Genomic DNA, 13,703 nt, shown 5'->3' on the forward strand with positions numbered 1-13,703 from the left:
TTCCAGGCAGTGGAAGTTTGGATAGTAAGTATAACTACTTGCATCATAGAGATCTGTGACCCAGTTGGCTAGGAGTTAAAGGTACCTGTATCTCTGTCTTCAGGTAAAGAATATCGAGGAGCACCGGCAGCGTAGTCTGGATTCTGTGCAGGAGCTGATGGAGAGCGGGCAGGCAGTGGGAGGCATGGTTACCACCACCACAGGTCAGCTTTCCCTTATTCTACATCATGTGGTTAGGAGCAGATGTGCATTTTCTTACATACTCTAAGATTAACATATGCTGGAGTAGGACCATTTTGTGTTAGGCTAGGTTGAAAACAAGTATCTGGAGTTCCCTAGACATCACACATAGCCAGAAGGCTCTTACAATACCTCTATTGAGAATGTCTCTTATCTCTTTCCCATCTCTTTCCAGATTGGAACCAGCCAGCTGAGGCGCAACAAGCCCAGCAAGTCCAGCGGATCATTTCACGCTGTAGCTGCCGAATGTACTATATTAGTTACAGCCATGACATTGATCCTGAGCTGGCAACTCAGATTAAACCACCTGAGGTCCATGAGAACCAGGAAAAGGAAGATCTCCTAAAGAAACAGGAAGGTATTCAGGGCTTGAAAGGCTTTTAGAAGGGGACTAGGGAACTTGTGAAAGTAGTTACTTTCTTAGTGCTTTTAAGTCAGTAGTGTTATTAGAAGTCCCACTGTGTACTGGCATTAATGGTTTCACTTTGCTCTGCATAATGTAAGTTCTGCTATAAGAGAATAAACTGTATTTTTGGAGGGAACTGGGATGAATGGGTATTATTTGATTCTAAAATAAGCAAACATATTTCTCCCGTGAGCATCTCTCACTAATCCGTTTCTATGGGGTTAACTAACAGGAATGGTTCCAAATACAGGTTAGAAGATGGGGTAGATATTTAGAGAGAACCTTGAGTTTCTTACTTGCCTGCTAACAATTACGTAGGGGCTGTGGATACCTTTACCCTTATTCATCATGAGCTGGAAATCTCCACCAACCCGGCTCAGTATGCCATGATCCTGGACATTGTCAACAACCTGCTGCTCCATGTAGAACCTAAGCGGAAGGTGAGCATGGGCCCTTATAGAATGCCAGTTAGCCTCACAGGAACCCACAGACCTTGTGCTTTATTCAGTGAGAAAAGTCATGCTTCAAACTGAAAAAGGACCTTGTGGTTGGTTATATCCTCTGTTAGTCAATAGCAGCTGTTGAAATTTCACTTATCTAGGAAAGGTCTGAGTGTTCCAGAGACTGTAGCGCTTGTTTACTTGGTTGTTTTTCTTAGTCAATTCTCAGTCACTTTGATACCTCTAAAAACAGTAAGTAGTCCCCACTATCACCTCCATCCCTACCCTGTGGGACTGGCTTACTGTGAAATCTTTACTACTTCTGCATGGGCCTGCCTCTTAGACTTGCTACTAATGGTGACAAATACAGGTAAGCTTTCCAGAAGAGATCATATTCCTTGTTACTTTCTCTGTTTCACTTTACTGCAGGACTTGTCTATTAAGAAATCTTGTTCATTTCCTTTTCCATTCATTCAGGAGCACAGTGAGAAGAAGCAGCGGGTGAGGTTCCAGCTTGAGATTTCTAGCAATCCTGAGGAACAGCGCAGCAGCATATTACATTTGCAGGAGGCTGTGCGGCAGCATGTGGCTCAGATACGGCAGCTGGAAAAGCAGATATATTCTATTATGAAGGTAGTTACCAGGGCAGTCTGAGGAGAGGGTCTTCTCCTAGGACAAAGGAGCTCTCCTCTCAGTTTCTCCTGCCCTGGCTCCCTAGTCTTTGCAGGATGACAGCAAGAACGAGAACCTGCTTGACCTGAACCAAAAGCTTCAGTTGCAGCTAAACCAGGAGAAGGCCAATCTACAGCTAGAAAGCGAAGAGCTTAATATCCTCATCAGGTGCCACAGCATTCTTTCTCTGCCTTTCCCAGTGCCCCAGCTAGGGTTGATTTCTCTTCCTTGCCCGTGTTATGATAGTCTTTGGGTCTAGTGTGCATCATCAAAGGCTGATGTAGATTTGGGTACTTCCTGAATGAGCCTAGCTGGACTTGGCCAAAAGACTGAGAATAGAAGAGCCCTTCCTTTGGCTCTTCATTAGAGTACCTCCTAGGAAAGGAGAAAGCCAGATAGTTTGGAAAGATCACTTTTGTGGTCTTGCTACATGCAGGTGAACTGAAAATAAAAGGTCTTGAAGTTGATCAGTAAGGAGCACCATTGCAGATACAATTGTAGGGGTTTGTTAGTGGGCAGAGACTACTTTATTAGCTGTGGGGGCTGCCTGGCTGGCTCAGTCAGTAGAGCATGCCACTCTTGATCTCAGGATCATGAGTTCAAGCCCCACGTTGGGTGTAGAGCTTACTTTAAAAAAAAAAAAAAAAAAAAAAAGGCAGCAGCAGCCGTGGAACTAAAAGATGGGATTTATTCTCCCAGGCCCCAGGTGTGGGAGCAATGAATCTAGTGGAAAAAATGTAGGGAATACCTGTTCCAAAATAGGTCCATCTCTGGGTTTACTTCCTGCATCATTCTAGAGCATCCCACCCCACCCTAACCCAAATGCTGTTACCCTTATTGGCTTTGGTCTTCCTGTCCATTTACAGGTGTTTTAAGGACTTCCAGTTGCAACAGGCCAATAAGATGGAGTTGCGAAAGCAACAAGAAGATGTGAGTGTGGTACGTCGCACTGAGTTTTACTTTGCTCAGGCACGATGGCGCTTGACAGAGGAAGATGGACAGCTAGGAATTGCTGAACTGGAGCTGCAGCGGTTCCTCTACAGCAAGGTATCGGGTATATACAGTCATACAAAGGCAGCTGTATTGAGAGGCACTGACCTATCTCAGGAGTCTTAACTTACAGAAAGAGATACAAACAGACTAATTATTATATGATTACTGATGACGGTGTTGATGATGATAGACATTAGCATAGTTCCCCTTAGAACAATCGTTTGTAGTATGAAATAACACAGATCTAGATGAGCTTGATCAAATGCTTCTTTCATTGAATAAGATTATCCCTAGAAATATGGCCCAGAGGGAAGTAATCTTCCAAGTCCAGCTTGGAATAAAACTTAATTCTATACTGACATTCAGCTTTCCTGCAATAAATAGCCAATGGCATGGAGGAGAAGACATGATTCATTATTCCACACCCTTTCCCTCTGGGAGTTTGGAAATATGTGAGACCATTTCTGAATATCACAGTGACTGGGAAGTGCTACTGGCACTCAGTGCCCTCGCCAGTAGTGCCCATGAGAAACACTGGATTAAAGGTTGAATTGATTGTATGAAATTGAAAGGGATACCAAAGGTTGGGATTAAACATATGGAGAACCTGAAAATAGGACATGTAGCAATTCTCTAGCAAGCTCCTGAGAAAGGCTTATTATAGCATATGGGGTCGGGGGGTGGGAAATCTTTTTATAGGTGAATAAGTCTGATGACACAGCAGAACATCTTCTGGAGTTGGGCTGGTTCACTATGAACAACCTTCTCCCCAATGCGGTCTATAAGGCAAGTCTTATTTCCCCATTCCTGCCCCATTCTCATGCTTCCTAACACAGGGCATTTGTAAGATTTCACTTATTTCAGAGAGAGAGAATGAGAGAGAGGGGCAGAGGGAGAGGAAAAGAGAGAATCCCAACCAGACTCTGTGATCAGCATGGAGCCTGACACAGGGCTAGATCTTATGACCCTGAGATCGTGACCTGAGCGGAAATCAAGAGTTGGATGCTTAACTAAGCCACCCAGCCACCCCCTAACACAGGGCATTTGTAAGGGCCCTTCCACATAAATCCAGTGTGGGAAGCAGTGTGGTGATCTGAGAGGTTGAAAGCTTGCTCAGCTTAGCAAGACCATTGCTTTTCCTCTTAGTCTGAATGGATTTGAAAGTTGATTTATCACTCTTTATCCTATAGGTAGTCCTGCGGCCCCAGAGCTCCTGCCAGTCTGGGCGACAGCTGGCCCTCCGCCTCTTCAGCAAAGTCCGGCCCCCTGTTGGGGGTATTTCTGTTAAGGAACACTTTGAGGTTAGTATACAGTCCTTTGGGAATCCAGAAACAAAGGGCAGTCAAAAGCTATCTGTGTTATTATGCTACATTAGGGGTAGGTAAACTGAGGGATGATGTCTGAGCTTAATTGCTTCTTCAGCCTTTTTCCTCTTTAGGTAAATGTGGTGCCTCTCACCATCCAGCTGACACACCAGTTCTTCCATAGAATAATGGGTTTTTTCTTTCCTGGCCGAAGTGTGGAAGATGATGAGGTTGGAGATGAAGAAGATAAGTCCAAACTGGTGACTACTGGTGAGAACTTTTATGGTGGAGCTCCAGAAGACTGGGGTAGCAGCCCCAGAGATAGCTAAAGCTTCAGAAAGAGGATAGCAGCTGGTATTCTTGCTTTTTCATAGGAATACCAGTGGTGAAGCCTCGGCAGCTGATTGCAACAGATGATGCAGCACCACTGGGCCCTGGAAAGGGTGTGGCACAAGGCTTAAATCGGAGTTCTGGCGTCAGGAGGTCATTTCGGAAAGTACCTGAGGTACCACACATGCCCCTGATGATGGAGAGATGGGAGAGTCCTGGGGTTCTCTGTTTGGCCCAGCAGGGGATTTCTTCATTCTTTTCCAGGGATGAAAGGAGATGGAGATGTTTGGGGTCCTAAGTTTCTTCTGGTGGTTTCAGGGACTCACACTCCTTTCCTGCCTTTCCTAGCACCCTGTGGATGATATTGACAAGATGAAAGAGCGAGCTGCCATGAACAACTCCTTCATCTACATAAAGATTCCACAGGTTCCTCTGTGTGTCAGCTACAAGGTCTGCTCCTCCCTAGTACTTTCTAGAACAGCGTGGGAAGGGAACCAGATAAGACCAGAGATTAAAGTTAGACACAGCAGTCTAGTTTGTGAAGCTGGTATGTGGGGGTAATCTGTTCCCTCTGCTGCCTTCAGGAATCAATACCATTACAGGATGAGGTAAAAGGGAAATCAGTATCTGTAAACTGCTGCTGTAGGAAAGCACTAAACTTGGACTCAGGTATTGCTTGAACTAAAAATGGCAGCTGATACATCTTTTGATTCTTCTTTTCTCTCCCCTCCCCCCACCTTGCAGGGTGAGAAGAACAGTGTGGACTGGGGTGACCTTAACCTGGTGCTGCCCTGTCTGGAGTACCACAACAATACATGGACATGGCTAGACTTTGCCATGGCTGTCAAGAGGGACAGCCGCAAAGCCCTGGTTGCCCAGGTATCCCAGCAGAGTTCGTGGCTGTTTGGTTAGCAGGGGCTGGCAAACAGATCCTGTGCTCAGGTGCATTTCATCCTAGGACATATGTAGGACAAGCAGCCTTGGAGATGGGCAGCTGAATGAAATGAACAACTTATATCCCTACCCTCTCCATGACTTTGGTCAGATGATTAAATTAGATGTTTACTGAGTATTTCATATATGTTAACAGTTGATTTTTAGGAAACTGAGGGCTGACACAACTTCAGTTCAGAATGGGTTCTTTTTTTTTTTTTTTTTTAAAGATTTTATTTATTTGACAGAGAGAGACACAGCGAGAGAGGGAACACAAGCAGGGGGAGCGGGAGAGGGAGAAGCAGGCTCCCTGCTGAGCAGGGAGCCCGATGTGGGGCTCAATCCCAGGACCCTGAGATCATGACCTGAGCCAAAGGCTCAGCTTAACGACTGAGCCACCCAGGCACCCCCAGAATGGGTTCTAATTAGACTGTAAGCTTCTTGAAAGCAGAGATCGTTTTATAATTTGAATTGCCCCACTGTGTCTTCATGTAAGCTTAATAAATCTTTATTGACTTGGTTCACATTGATTTATTCTGCCTGTACCACTAATATTTACCTTCCTTTTTACTTCTCTCTAACCTATCAGGTAATCAAAGAGAAGTTAAGGCTGAAACCTGCAACAGGGTCTGAGGTCCGGGGAAAGCTAGAAACTAAATCAGACCTCAACATGCAACAGCAGGAAGAGGAGGAGAAAGCCCGGCTCCTCATCGGTTTAAGTGTGGGCAACAAGAACCCTGGCAAGAAGTCCATCTTTGGCAGGCGCAAGTGATCCAGCATCCAAGAGTGGCTGCAGTACAGGATCTGACTCTGGCTCAGGCCCCAGGGACTTGTGGGGTGGGAGGCATTTCCCTTTACCTATCAGGATTTGTTGGGGGTCAGGAGCCCACAGGGTACTGTGGAGAGGGGCACTGCTCTTTTAGCAGCTGGCCTGTTCCTGCAGAATACAGTGGATAATAATGCTGAGTTCTACCTCGCACTGATCAGCAGGCCAAGGCCCAGAGAGGCGTCAAGAGAGCAAGACCCAGGGAATGGGCCCAGGATCAGGATCTGGTTCAACTGGGGCTAACTGAAAGGGTGGGAGGGAGAGTTCTGATCAAGTGTGATAAATTTTTATAGACCTATATATAAATATATACATATATATTTCTTTTTTTTTTTAAGATTTTATTTATTTGAGAGAGAGAGAATGAGAGAGAGAGCACACGAGAGGGGGGAGGGTCAGAGGGAGAAGCAGACCCCCTGCTGAGCAAGGAGCCCGACATGGGGCTCGATCCCGGGACTCCAGGATCATGACCTGAGCCGAAGGCAGTCGCTTAACCAACTGAGCCACCCAGGCACCCTATACATATATATTTCTAAGTGTAACTGCTCTCCCTCTGTGCTAGAAAGTTGAGGGGAGGAGCCGATCTCCTATTCCTCATTCCACTGCCTTGTATGAGAGGTATATTAGGGTTCTGGGGGGGGAATCAGCCCCTTCTCAATCTGTGCCAAGTTCACTTGGGAAGATGGCAATAGATGCCAGGGCTGGCCATGGGTCCCCTTGGGGTATGCCCTGAAGAATGGTAAGAAAACGACTTAAAGAGGAAAAAATACATATTTTAAATTTGATTTTTTTTTTTTTGGTGTGTTAAGTGCATGGGTTTCAACCTGTCCCTACCTCCCTATCAACCCAAGACATATCCTCTAGCTACCACTCTAATGAGTATGGCCTTTTCCCTCCTCTGTGAAACTATATCACAGATACTTCCCAGCTCTGGTTTGACACTGGCCTCCTAATAGGTCTCTGCACATTTTAGTGCTGGCTATGAGCCTATTCATAACTGGGGTGGGGGGATAGGATTTGGGGATAAGGGTGGGGTTTGGCTGCATCAACTTGTATCTCTAGTCATGAACGGCAAGAAGAGGCGGGGCTCATGTGTAATGTAGCATCAGGGGCAGGAGTTGCTTATGTAACTGGGACAGCAGATTTAGCAGGAGGAGAGGAGGCAGAGGCTTTGGATGGGAACAGTAAGCTGTCGGCAGGGGCAACATGGCCCAGTGGCTGCTTCTCATAAGGTAGGCTGTGGGGCTCTGGCCGCCTGTTTAGGGGAGGTTAAGGGGGCATGGTCTTAAGGCCTGGGAACTGACTGGTGAGGAGAATGTTAGTGATGCCCACTGTGGAGGTGGAACAGGAGGCTATGCTGTGAAAATATCCCAACCCCATACCAAGAGGCACAGGCTGAATCTCCGATGCCTCAAAGGGAAAATGTCCAAATACTGCTTTCCTAGAGGATCTGAATCATATCCAGGAAATCTAGGCCTTGGCCCAAAGCAAGGGTAATGGCAATTTTGCCTGGTGCTCAAAAATGTATCCCTAAGGTTGCGACTTGAGGGTATGCTTTCTGAGATGGGCAGAACTTGTAATGCCTCAAGGGCAGAGGTTTAGAGTGGCTCCCTTGGTTCTCAGCAGGGTGGCAACATCCGGGGTCCCTGGGTCCGAGGCTGGAAGAGCCTCTGGTCAGGTGTGGGGACTACCAGGTCAGGTGTGGAAGAGCTGTGGGGACTACGGGGGCATCAGTGCCTACACCAGGAGCCCCTGGAGCCGGCCCTGTTGCTAACAGAGAAGCCTCTGTCTGAGTGGCCAGTGCCTCAGTTCGTCAACCTTTTTCTGCCGGAGTTTCCCATTAGGCCCCTTAAGGGGCATCACCAGCTGAAGGTAAGTCAGTCCCTGGAAGGGGTCTCAGTCTTGGGGAGACATCTAGAAATGGCCAGAGTTTCAATTATGCTATTCTCCATTTCTCTGTACAGATTTTAGGCCTTGTGGCTAAAGGCTCCTTCGGAACGGTTCTCAAGGTGATAGACTGTGGCCAGAAAGCAGTATTTGCAGTGAAGGTAGGGACCTAGGTACTCTTCCACATCATTCTCTAGTCCCTGCCTCGAATCTTGGTTCTATAAAGGTTTGGTAGGCATAAACAACCTGTAGGAGTCATCACTCCTCTCCTTTTACAGGTGTTGCCCAAGGTAAAGGTCCTACAGAGGGACATCCTGAGGCAGTGCAAAGAGGAGGTTAGCATCCAGGTATGCACAGAGCCCAGGAATGGATCCTAGGAAGAACTAAACCACAGGTGGCAACTGTCCTGCTCTTCCTGGTTCTGGCCCCCCCCCCCCCCCCCCCCTCTGCTTCAACCAAAGTAGATCCTGGAAAAGTAGTTATCAGCAGTTAATTCTAGGTCCTTCCATGGAAATCTCTCCAGCATGTCCTGGTGTGTTCCTCAGTATCATGCTGGTTTTGAGATTACCAGGCAGGCAGTCCCTACTTAGTTCACCTGAACTGAGAGGTGGGGCAGCAGCTCCTTTTCTGCATAACTAGGTAAATCCTGACTTCTTGGCTCCCTTGATCCTCAATGACCTCTTTCCTAACTTTGTTTTCTTCATTCCTAGCGACAGATCAACCATCCTTTTGTACACGGTTTGGGGGACAGCTGGCAGGGAAAACGGCACCTCTTCATTAGTGAGTGACTGGCCTCTCATTTCCAAGAATCCTTCTATTGTACTCCCCACCTGAGATTATCCATCCCTTTGGCTTGTTTTCCCTTTGCTCTTTCCCTTCTCAGAGCACTTCTCTCCCCAAAAAGGAGAGGGAACAACGGGTGGCATCAGTTTGGGCAAGAGGCCTAAAATGCCTTGAGCTCAGGCACAGTAACCCCAAATATTGCCTAGGCTTCTGATACTTTGCAGTGTGCAGCTACTGCAGTACAGACCTTTACTCCCTGTGGTCCTCTGTTGGCTGCTTTGCTGAGGCCTCCATCCGCCTCTTTGCTGCTGAACTGGTTCTGGTGCTGTGTAAGTGAAATAAGAATGGTAATGGAAATGAGGGAAGAATTAAGAGGGAGGGGCAGAGAGAAGAGATTTGATATTAACTCTGGAGGTCAAAGAACAGGGATAGGAATGGGATGGGAACTACCAGGGAATCTGGAAAGACAGGAGAGCTTTAGCACACCCCATACTTGTCATCCACAGGCTATCTCCATGATTTGGGCATCATCCATCGAGATGTGAAGGTAGAGTTAAGTGCTTTTTTCTTTGTCTGAAGTGGGGCCTCAGTAAGAAGTTCCAACAGGTCTAAGAAGGCAGTGGGGAGCTGAGAACAGCTGACCTTGGGGCCCTCAGGAGTGCTAAGGATTTGGGCAAGGGCCATCAAAGTATAGGCCTGAATGATGAATAGGGCGTCTTCCTCAGCTGGGAGGTATACATGATGAAAGAAGGTTGAAAGGAAGAGGATGACTAATAACTTACCACCTGTGATTTTTCAGATGGAGAATATCCTTCTGGATGAACGAGGTAAGTCCTTTTCTTTTCCTAGCCCCAGAATGAGAGGACCCTCAGTTTGGGAAGGAGTCATGGCTGCTGAGGGGAGGAACAGAGTGGTGCTGTTGCCTTCTCTTTCACAGGCCATCTGAAACTGACAGACTTTGGTCTGTCCCGCCACCTGGCCCAGGGAACCCGAGCCTATACTATCTGTGGCACTCTTCAATACATGGGTGAGACAGGTGCTAAAGCTGGCGGGTAAACAATGGCAGGAATCTAGCCAATTGATGTCAATGACAACTGTCTTTCAAATCTAGCCCCAGAGGTCCTGAGTGGAGGGCCTTACAACCATGCTGCTGATTGGTGGTCCCTGGGTGTCTTGCTTTTCTCTCTGGCAGCTGGGAAGGTGAGAGAATGGTAGGGATGTTGGGCAGAGAGAGGAGCTTTGTCCTGTAGTGGGAAGAAGACCTTAGGAAATCTTGCCTCATTCCTACCAAGCAATGACACCGCCCCCCCCCCCCCCAACTCAGTTCCCAGTGGCTGCAGAGAGAGATCATGTGGCCATGTTGGCAAGTGTGACCCACTATGATTTTGAGATCCCGGCTTCTCTTAACCAGGGGCTCTCACTCCTGCTCCATGAGGTAAGGGTGAACACTAGTTTCCTTTTGACTACCAAACCATTCTCTCTCTCCTTTCCCTATCACTGAAGTGTTATTTCCCCATGTCTCTAATAATCTGGCTGGGATGGGGGTGTGCTCCAACTTGATCAAGTACCACCTCACCACTTGCCCTCTAACCAGCACTTTAAATTTCAGTTCTGAGTTCCCCAGCCTTCAAATATCCTCCCCATCCATACCAGGTCACTTCTGAGAGAGGGCCATTGCTACTGTCTTACCAACACAGCACCTTTATTCCCACCTTTGCCCCCAAATTAGCCTGTTTCTCTCTCTTTCAGATCCTCTTTAGGATTCTTCCTGCCCTCCACAGCTTCATGAACTTCTTTTCCAGCTTTTCTGTTTAGCCCCCTTCCTATCCCAGTCCCTCATCCTTCATGATCTATTTGCCTTCAGCTCTTATGCCAGAATCCCCTCCATCGTCTGCGTTACTTGCATCACTTCCAGGTCCACCCTTTCTTTCGGGGTGTGGCCTTTGACCCAGAGCTCCTACGGAAGCAGCCAGTGAACTTTGTCATGGAGACACAAGCTACCCAGCCCAGTCCATCGGAGTCCATGCTTTTCAAGGATTTTGACTGTAACCTGGAGTCCTACCTGGTCCATCCCAGCCTTGCTTGAGCCCCTCTACTGTAGATTTGGGCCCATCTGGGAACCTGAGAATTTCCTCTACTGCCAACTCAGTATGACCACTTTGATGATCCAGTTTGTTTTTAATGTGTAGCCTCTTACCATTCTGTTCTACTTGTTGGGCCAGAGTTCAAATCTTGCCCCCCCCCCCCCCCCCACGAATACAACCCACCTCTCAATTCAACATGTCAGATCAGAGTGTTGACCTTTTCCTTTGCTTCATTTCTCCAATGCTCATACCCTGAAGCTTTCAGCCAGAGGCTTATTCTACTTTTCCCATTCCTTGTCTCTCTGCTATATTTCCTTTTTTTTTTTAAAATTTATTAGAGGGGGGAGGGGCAGAAGGAGACAGAATCTTAATCAGGCTCCATGCCCAATGCAGAGCCTGATGCGGGGCTCAGTCTCACAACCCTGAGATCATGATCTGAGCCGAAATAAGGAGTCGGATGCTTAAATGACTGAGCCACCCAGGTGCCCCTGCCATATTTCCTTTCTTGAGCAATAATGACACTGCATGGGGTCTCAAGGTGCTATATATGTGTTTTTAATAGGCTTGTTAGAAGCAGTATGAATGTTTTTCAAAGGTCTCATAAGCTGGCATTTTAACCCCTAAATATGCAGCTAAAACGTACCATCTGGGGGCTCAAAGCCAGTCTGTAATAAATCTAATTTTTAAAAATTTCAAAAGTGAATCTAATAGCCTAATGTGAGGAAAGGAACTGAAACAAATGTGGGTTAAATGCCTTTTCTAGGGCTGATAGGGATAGCTATTGAATTTTTTTCCAAAACAAAATCTCTTCAAAAGACAAGATTCTTAAACTGATCATTTCCCTAGATAGCCTAGGATTCAGTTTCTGATGGGCAAACCAAGGGATTAAGAGGCATGACATCAGCCTTAAGATTTAAGGTTAGATGTATTTCAAGAACCTTTTCCTTTAGTAAGGAAAATCATCTGGACCTTAAATTTGTATATATTTCTGGCCTTTACTGACTTCTTTTCATTTTTCTTTAACTGCTCAAAACCTTCATTAAAAAAATATTTATTTATGTATTTAAGTAATCTCTACACCCAATGTGGGGCTCAAACTCACAACCCCGAGATCAAGAGTCGCATGCTCTTCTGACTGAGCCAGCCAGGAGCCCTTCAAAATGTTCATTTTTATTATTCTTCAGTTATTTCTGATCTCTCTTTGCAGACCAAAGAGAGTCTGGAACACCCTGTATACTTGTGTTTATTAATTCTGTTCCCTGGATTAAGCCAGATTTTCCCTGTACATAGCTGGCATTTTATTGGCCTCTGCAAAATTGCTTTTTCTGGATTGTACTTTGGCAATCTGTAGGAAAATCCCTATGAAATTTAATTGCTATGGATATATTGTGAAGGGTGTTCATTACAATTCATAATGTTCTGTATAAGGATGCATGGGAGAAATTTCCCCTGGACCCAGCTGTGCTTTTCCTGAATCGCTGTTTGGTTTTACCTTAAAGACACTAAATATTCAACAGACTGTATTTTTCTCTTCATATCAATGCTAGGCCACTTAGAGCCTAATTTGCAGTCCACTTCCAGCAAGTGTTTAGGACTTCATGTTGTATATTTTGTATGCTAGCCACATTCTTGATTCCATCTTCCTTTTCTACCTTTATTTTCTTTTTATTATCTGCATTTTTGCAAGCCTTTTTGGAACAAGGCTGGGATATACATGAATAAATAAATGTAACATTAATCCTTTTGATTATCTCATTTGTTTCTCTTTAGATACTTTTTTAGCTTTACATTTTTTTTTTTTTAAAGTTGTAGTGACCAGAACTGCATATTGGATAAAAACTCTGAATACTAGAAATAGGAATTAATGGTTTCTAACGTAATTAAGAGTATTAGACTGGTGCTTAGATCCACCAATAACTATCTCAGAGTCTTTACACAAGTTATTTTAACTTCTCTGGATCTTAGTTTCCTATATATAGAAATGAGGGGGTTATAATCACTGGTTCTCGGTTGTCGGCGGGGGGCTTTAGAGTTCTGTGATGCTTTTTTAAAGGGCAGATGTAGATGATTTTATGATACTGGTCCAGTGTCTGGTCCAGTGTTAATTAATATTCAGGTCACCTAACATTATATAGTCTCTCTGGTCACAGCAGCATATTGGGTTAAGGTCTTTTGGATATGGTTGACATGTCACTAGGGTCCCTTTCTTAGGAAATATTAGGTAGCTTTGGGACCATAATCATGTAAGTGTAACTTGAATCATTTATCAAATGTGGACATTTTTAATGTACTCTATTCATAATCAGTGGGGCACTATAGCAGTGATTCTCAGGGTAGAGTAGAGGGGGTGACCGAAAATCAATGTTTCAGAAAGTATAATTTGAAAAAGCCCCATCTTCACCCCTCAGTTTTGATATGTTCATCCCTGGAAGGCATTCTTTCCTGCCATCCTCCACCCCCATTTAGAATCACTGACCTATAAATATAATACCTTTTATTTATCCACATGAAATTCACTTAAAAATACTTTTATATACAACCTGATCTCTTTTAAGTTTAACTCTATGCTTTTTCATTACCTAGAAGAAATCAGATATACGTATCAGTATGGATATTTTATGCTCTACTCCCTTCTAACTTTTCTAAGAATGTAAGATCAGTCTTAACACCAATGCTTATATTCTTCTAGAAAAGTGTCTTTGTAGTTCTACTCATTGTTTCTTACATCTGAGTTTCTTTACCATATATCAATTTGTTCATTTGTTCATTAATTTAGCAAATTGGTAATCACAATTCCTTAGTTAC

At 45.2% G+C, this 13,703-nt stretch overlaps 2 protein-coding genes and 1 long non-coding RNA gene across 20 annotated transcripts in view; 2 read left to right on the top strand and 1 right to left on the bottom strand.

Moving 5' to 3' along the window:
* Positions 1–8,918, top strand: part of BLTP2 (bridge-like lipid transfer protein family member 2) — a 31,042-nt gene extending 22,124 nt beyond the window's left edge. For 3 of the 10 annotated variants that reach the window (XM_064582916.1, XM_064582919.1, XM_064582921.1), the window contains exons 27-40: positions 104–203; positions 416–598; positions 965–1,086; positions 1,564–1,719; positions 1,805–1,926; positions 2,625–2,805; positions 3,451–3,541; positions 3,946–4,052; positions 4,190–4,325; positions 4,430–4,560; positions 4,734–4,835; positions 5,130–5,264; positions 5,908–8,192; positions 8,310–8,918. In XM_064582916.1, coding sequence (XP_064438986.1) covers positions 104–203; positions 416–598; positions 965–1,086; positions 1,564–1,719; positions 1,805–1,926; positions 2,625–2,805; positions 3,451–3,541; positions 3,946–4,052; positions 4,190–4,325; positions 4,430–4,560; positions 4,734–4,835; positions 5,130–5,264; positions 5,908–6,090 — 1,749 coding nt within the window. In that variant the 3' untranslated portion in view covers positions 6,091–8,192; positions 8,310–8,918. Of the gene's footprint in view, positions 1–103; positions 204–415; positions 599–964; positions 1,087–1,304; positions 1,445–1,563; positions 1,720–1,804; positions 1,927–2,624; positions 2,806–3,450; positions 3,542–3,941; positions 4,053–4,173; positions 4,326–4,429; positions 4,561–4,649; positions 4,836–5,129; positions 5,265–5,907; positions 8,193–8,309 lie in introns of those variants that run through there. The other 7 variants (XM_064582917.1, XM_064582918.1, XM_064582920.1 and 4 more) reach the window with 7 other exon arrangements.
* The window catches only part of LOC123854321 (uncharacterized), a 31,993-nt gene that overhangs the window by 14,578 nt on the left and 3,712 nt on the right, over positions 1–13,703 (bottom strand). Inside the window, exons 3-5 of one of the 9 annotated variants that reach the window (XR_010408591.1) lie at positions 9,597–9,704; positions 9,062–9,139; positions 1,551–1,689 (exon numbers count right to left, since the gene is read on the bottom strand). The exons of 1 other annotated variant lie outside the window; for it this stretch is intronic. This is a non-coding gene — a long non-coding RNA (uncharacterized LOC123854321). Of the gene's footprint in view, positions 1–1,550; positions 1,690–9,061; positions 9,708–13,703 lie in introns of those variants that run through there. 7 more of the 9 variants (XR_010408589.1, XR_010408593.1, XR_010408588.1 and 4 more) reach the window with 7 other exon arrangements.
* Positions 7,320–12,636, top strand: RSKR (ribosomal protein S6 kinase related). Its single transcript, XM_045889488.3, has 12 exons — positions 7,320–7,376; positions 7,771–8,016; positions 8,109–8,192; positions 8,310–8,378; positions 8,742–8,811; positions 9,039–9,143; positions 9,321–9,361; positions 9,614–9,641; positions 9,752–9,841; positions 9,926–10,014; positions 10,139–10,249; positions 10,679–12,636. Exons 1-12 carry the CDS (start codon positions 7,320–7,322, stop codon positions 10,898–10,900), a joined length of 1,212 nt encoding a protein of 403 aa, XP_045745444.1. The 3' UTR covers positions 10,901–12,636.

The sequence above is a fragment of the Mirounga angustirostris genome, unplaced genomic scaffold, assembly GCF_029215605.1.
Source record: "Mirounga angustirostris isolate CCGP_5_RB_7025 unplaced genomic scaffold, mMirAng1.0.hap1 SCAF_17, whole genome shotgun sequence".
Classification (NCBI taxonomy): Eukaryota; Metazoa; Chordata; class Mammalia; order Carnivora; family Phocidae; genus Mirounga; species Mirounga angustirostris.

Excerpts from the sequence above, each read along its gene's own strand:
- RSKR (XM_045889488.3), top strand. The coding sequence starts at position 7,320 with ATGGGAACAGTAAGCTGTCGGCAGGGGCAACATGGCCCAGTGGCTGCT. Across the intron at positions 8,193-8,309 it reads AAGCAGTATTTGCAGTGAAG|GTGTTGCCCAAGGTAAAGGT; the intron begins GTAGGGACCTAG and ends CTCCTTTTACAG. Across the intron at positions 9,642-9,751 it reads TATCCTTCTGGATGAACGAG|GCCATCTGAAACTGACAGAC; the intron begins GTAAGTCCTTTT and ends TCTCTTTCACAG.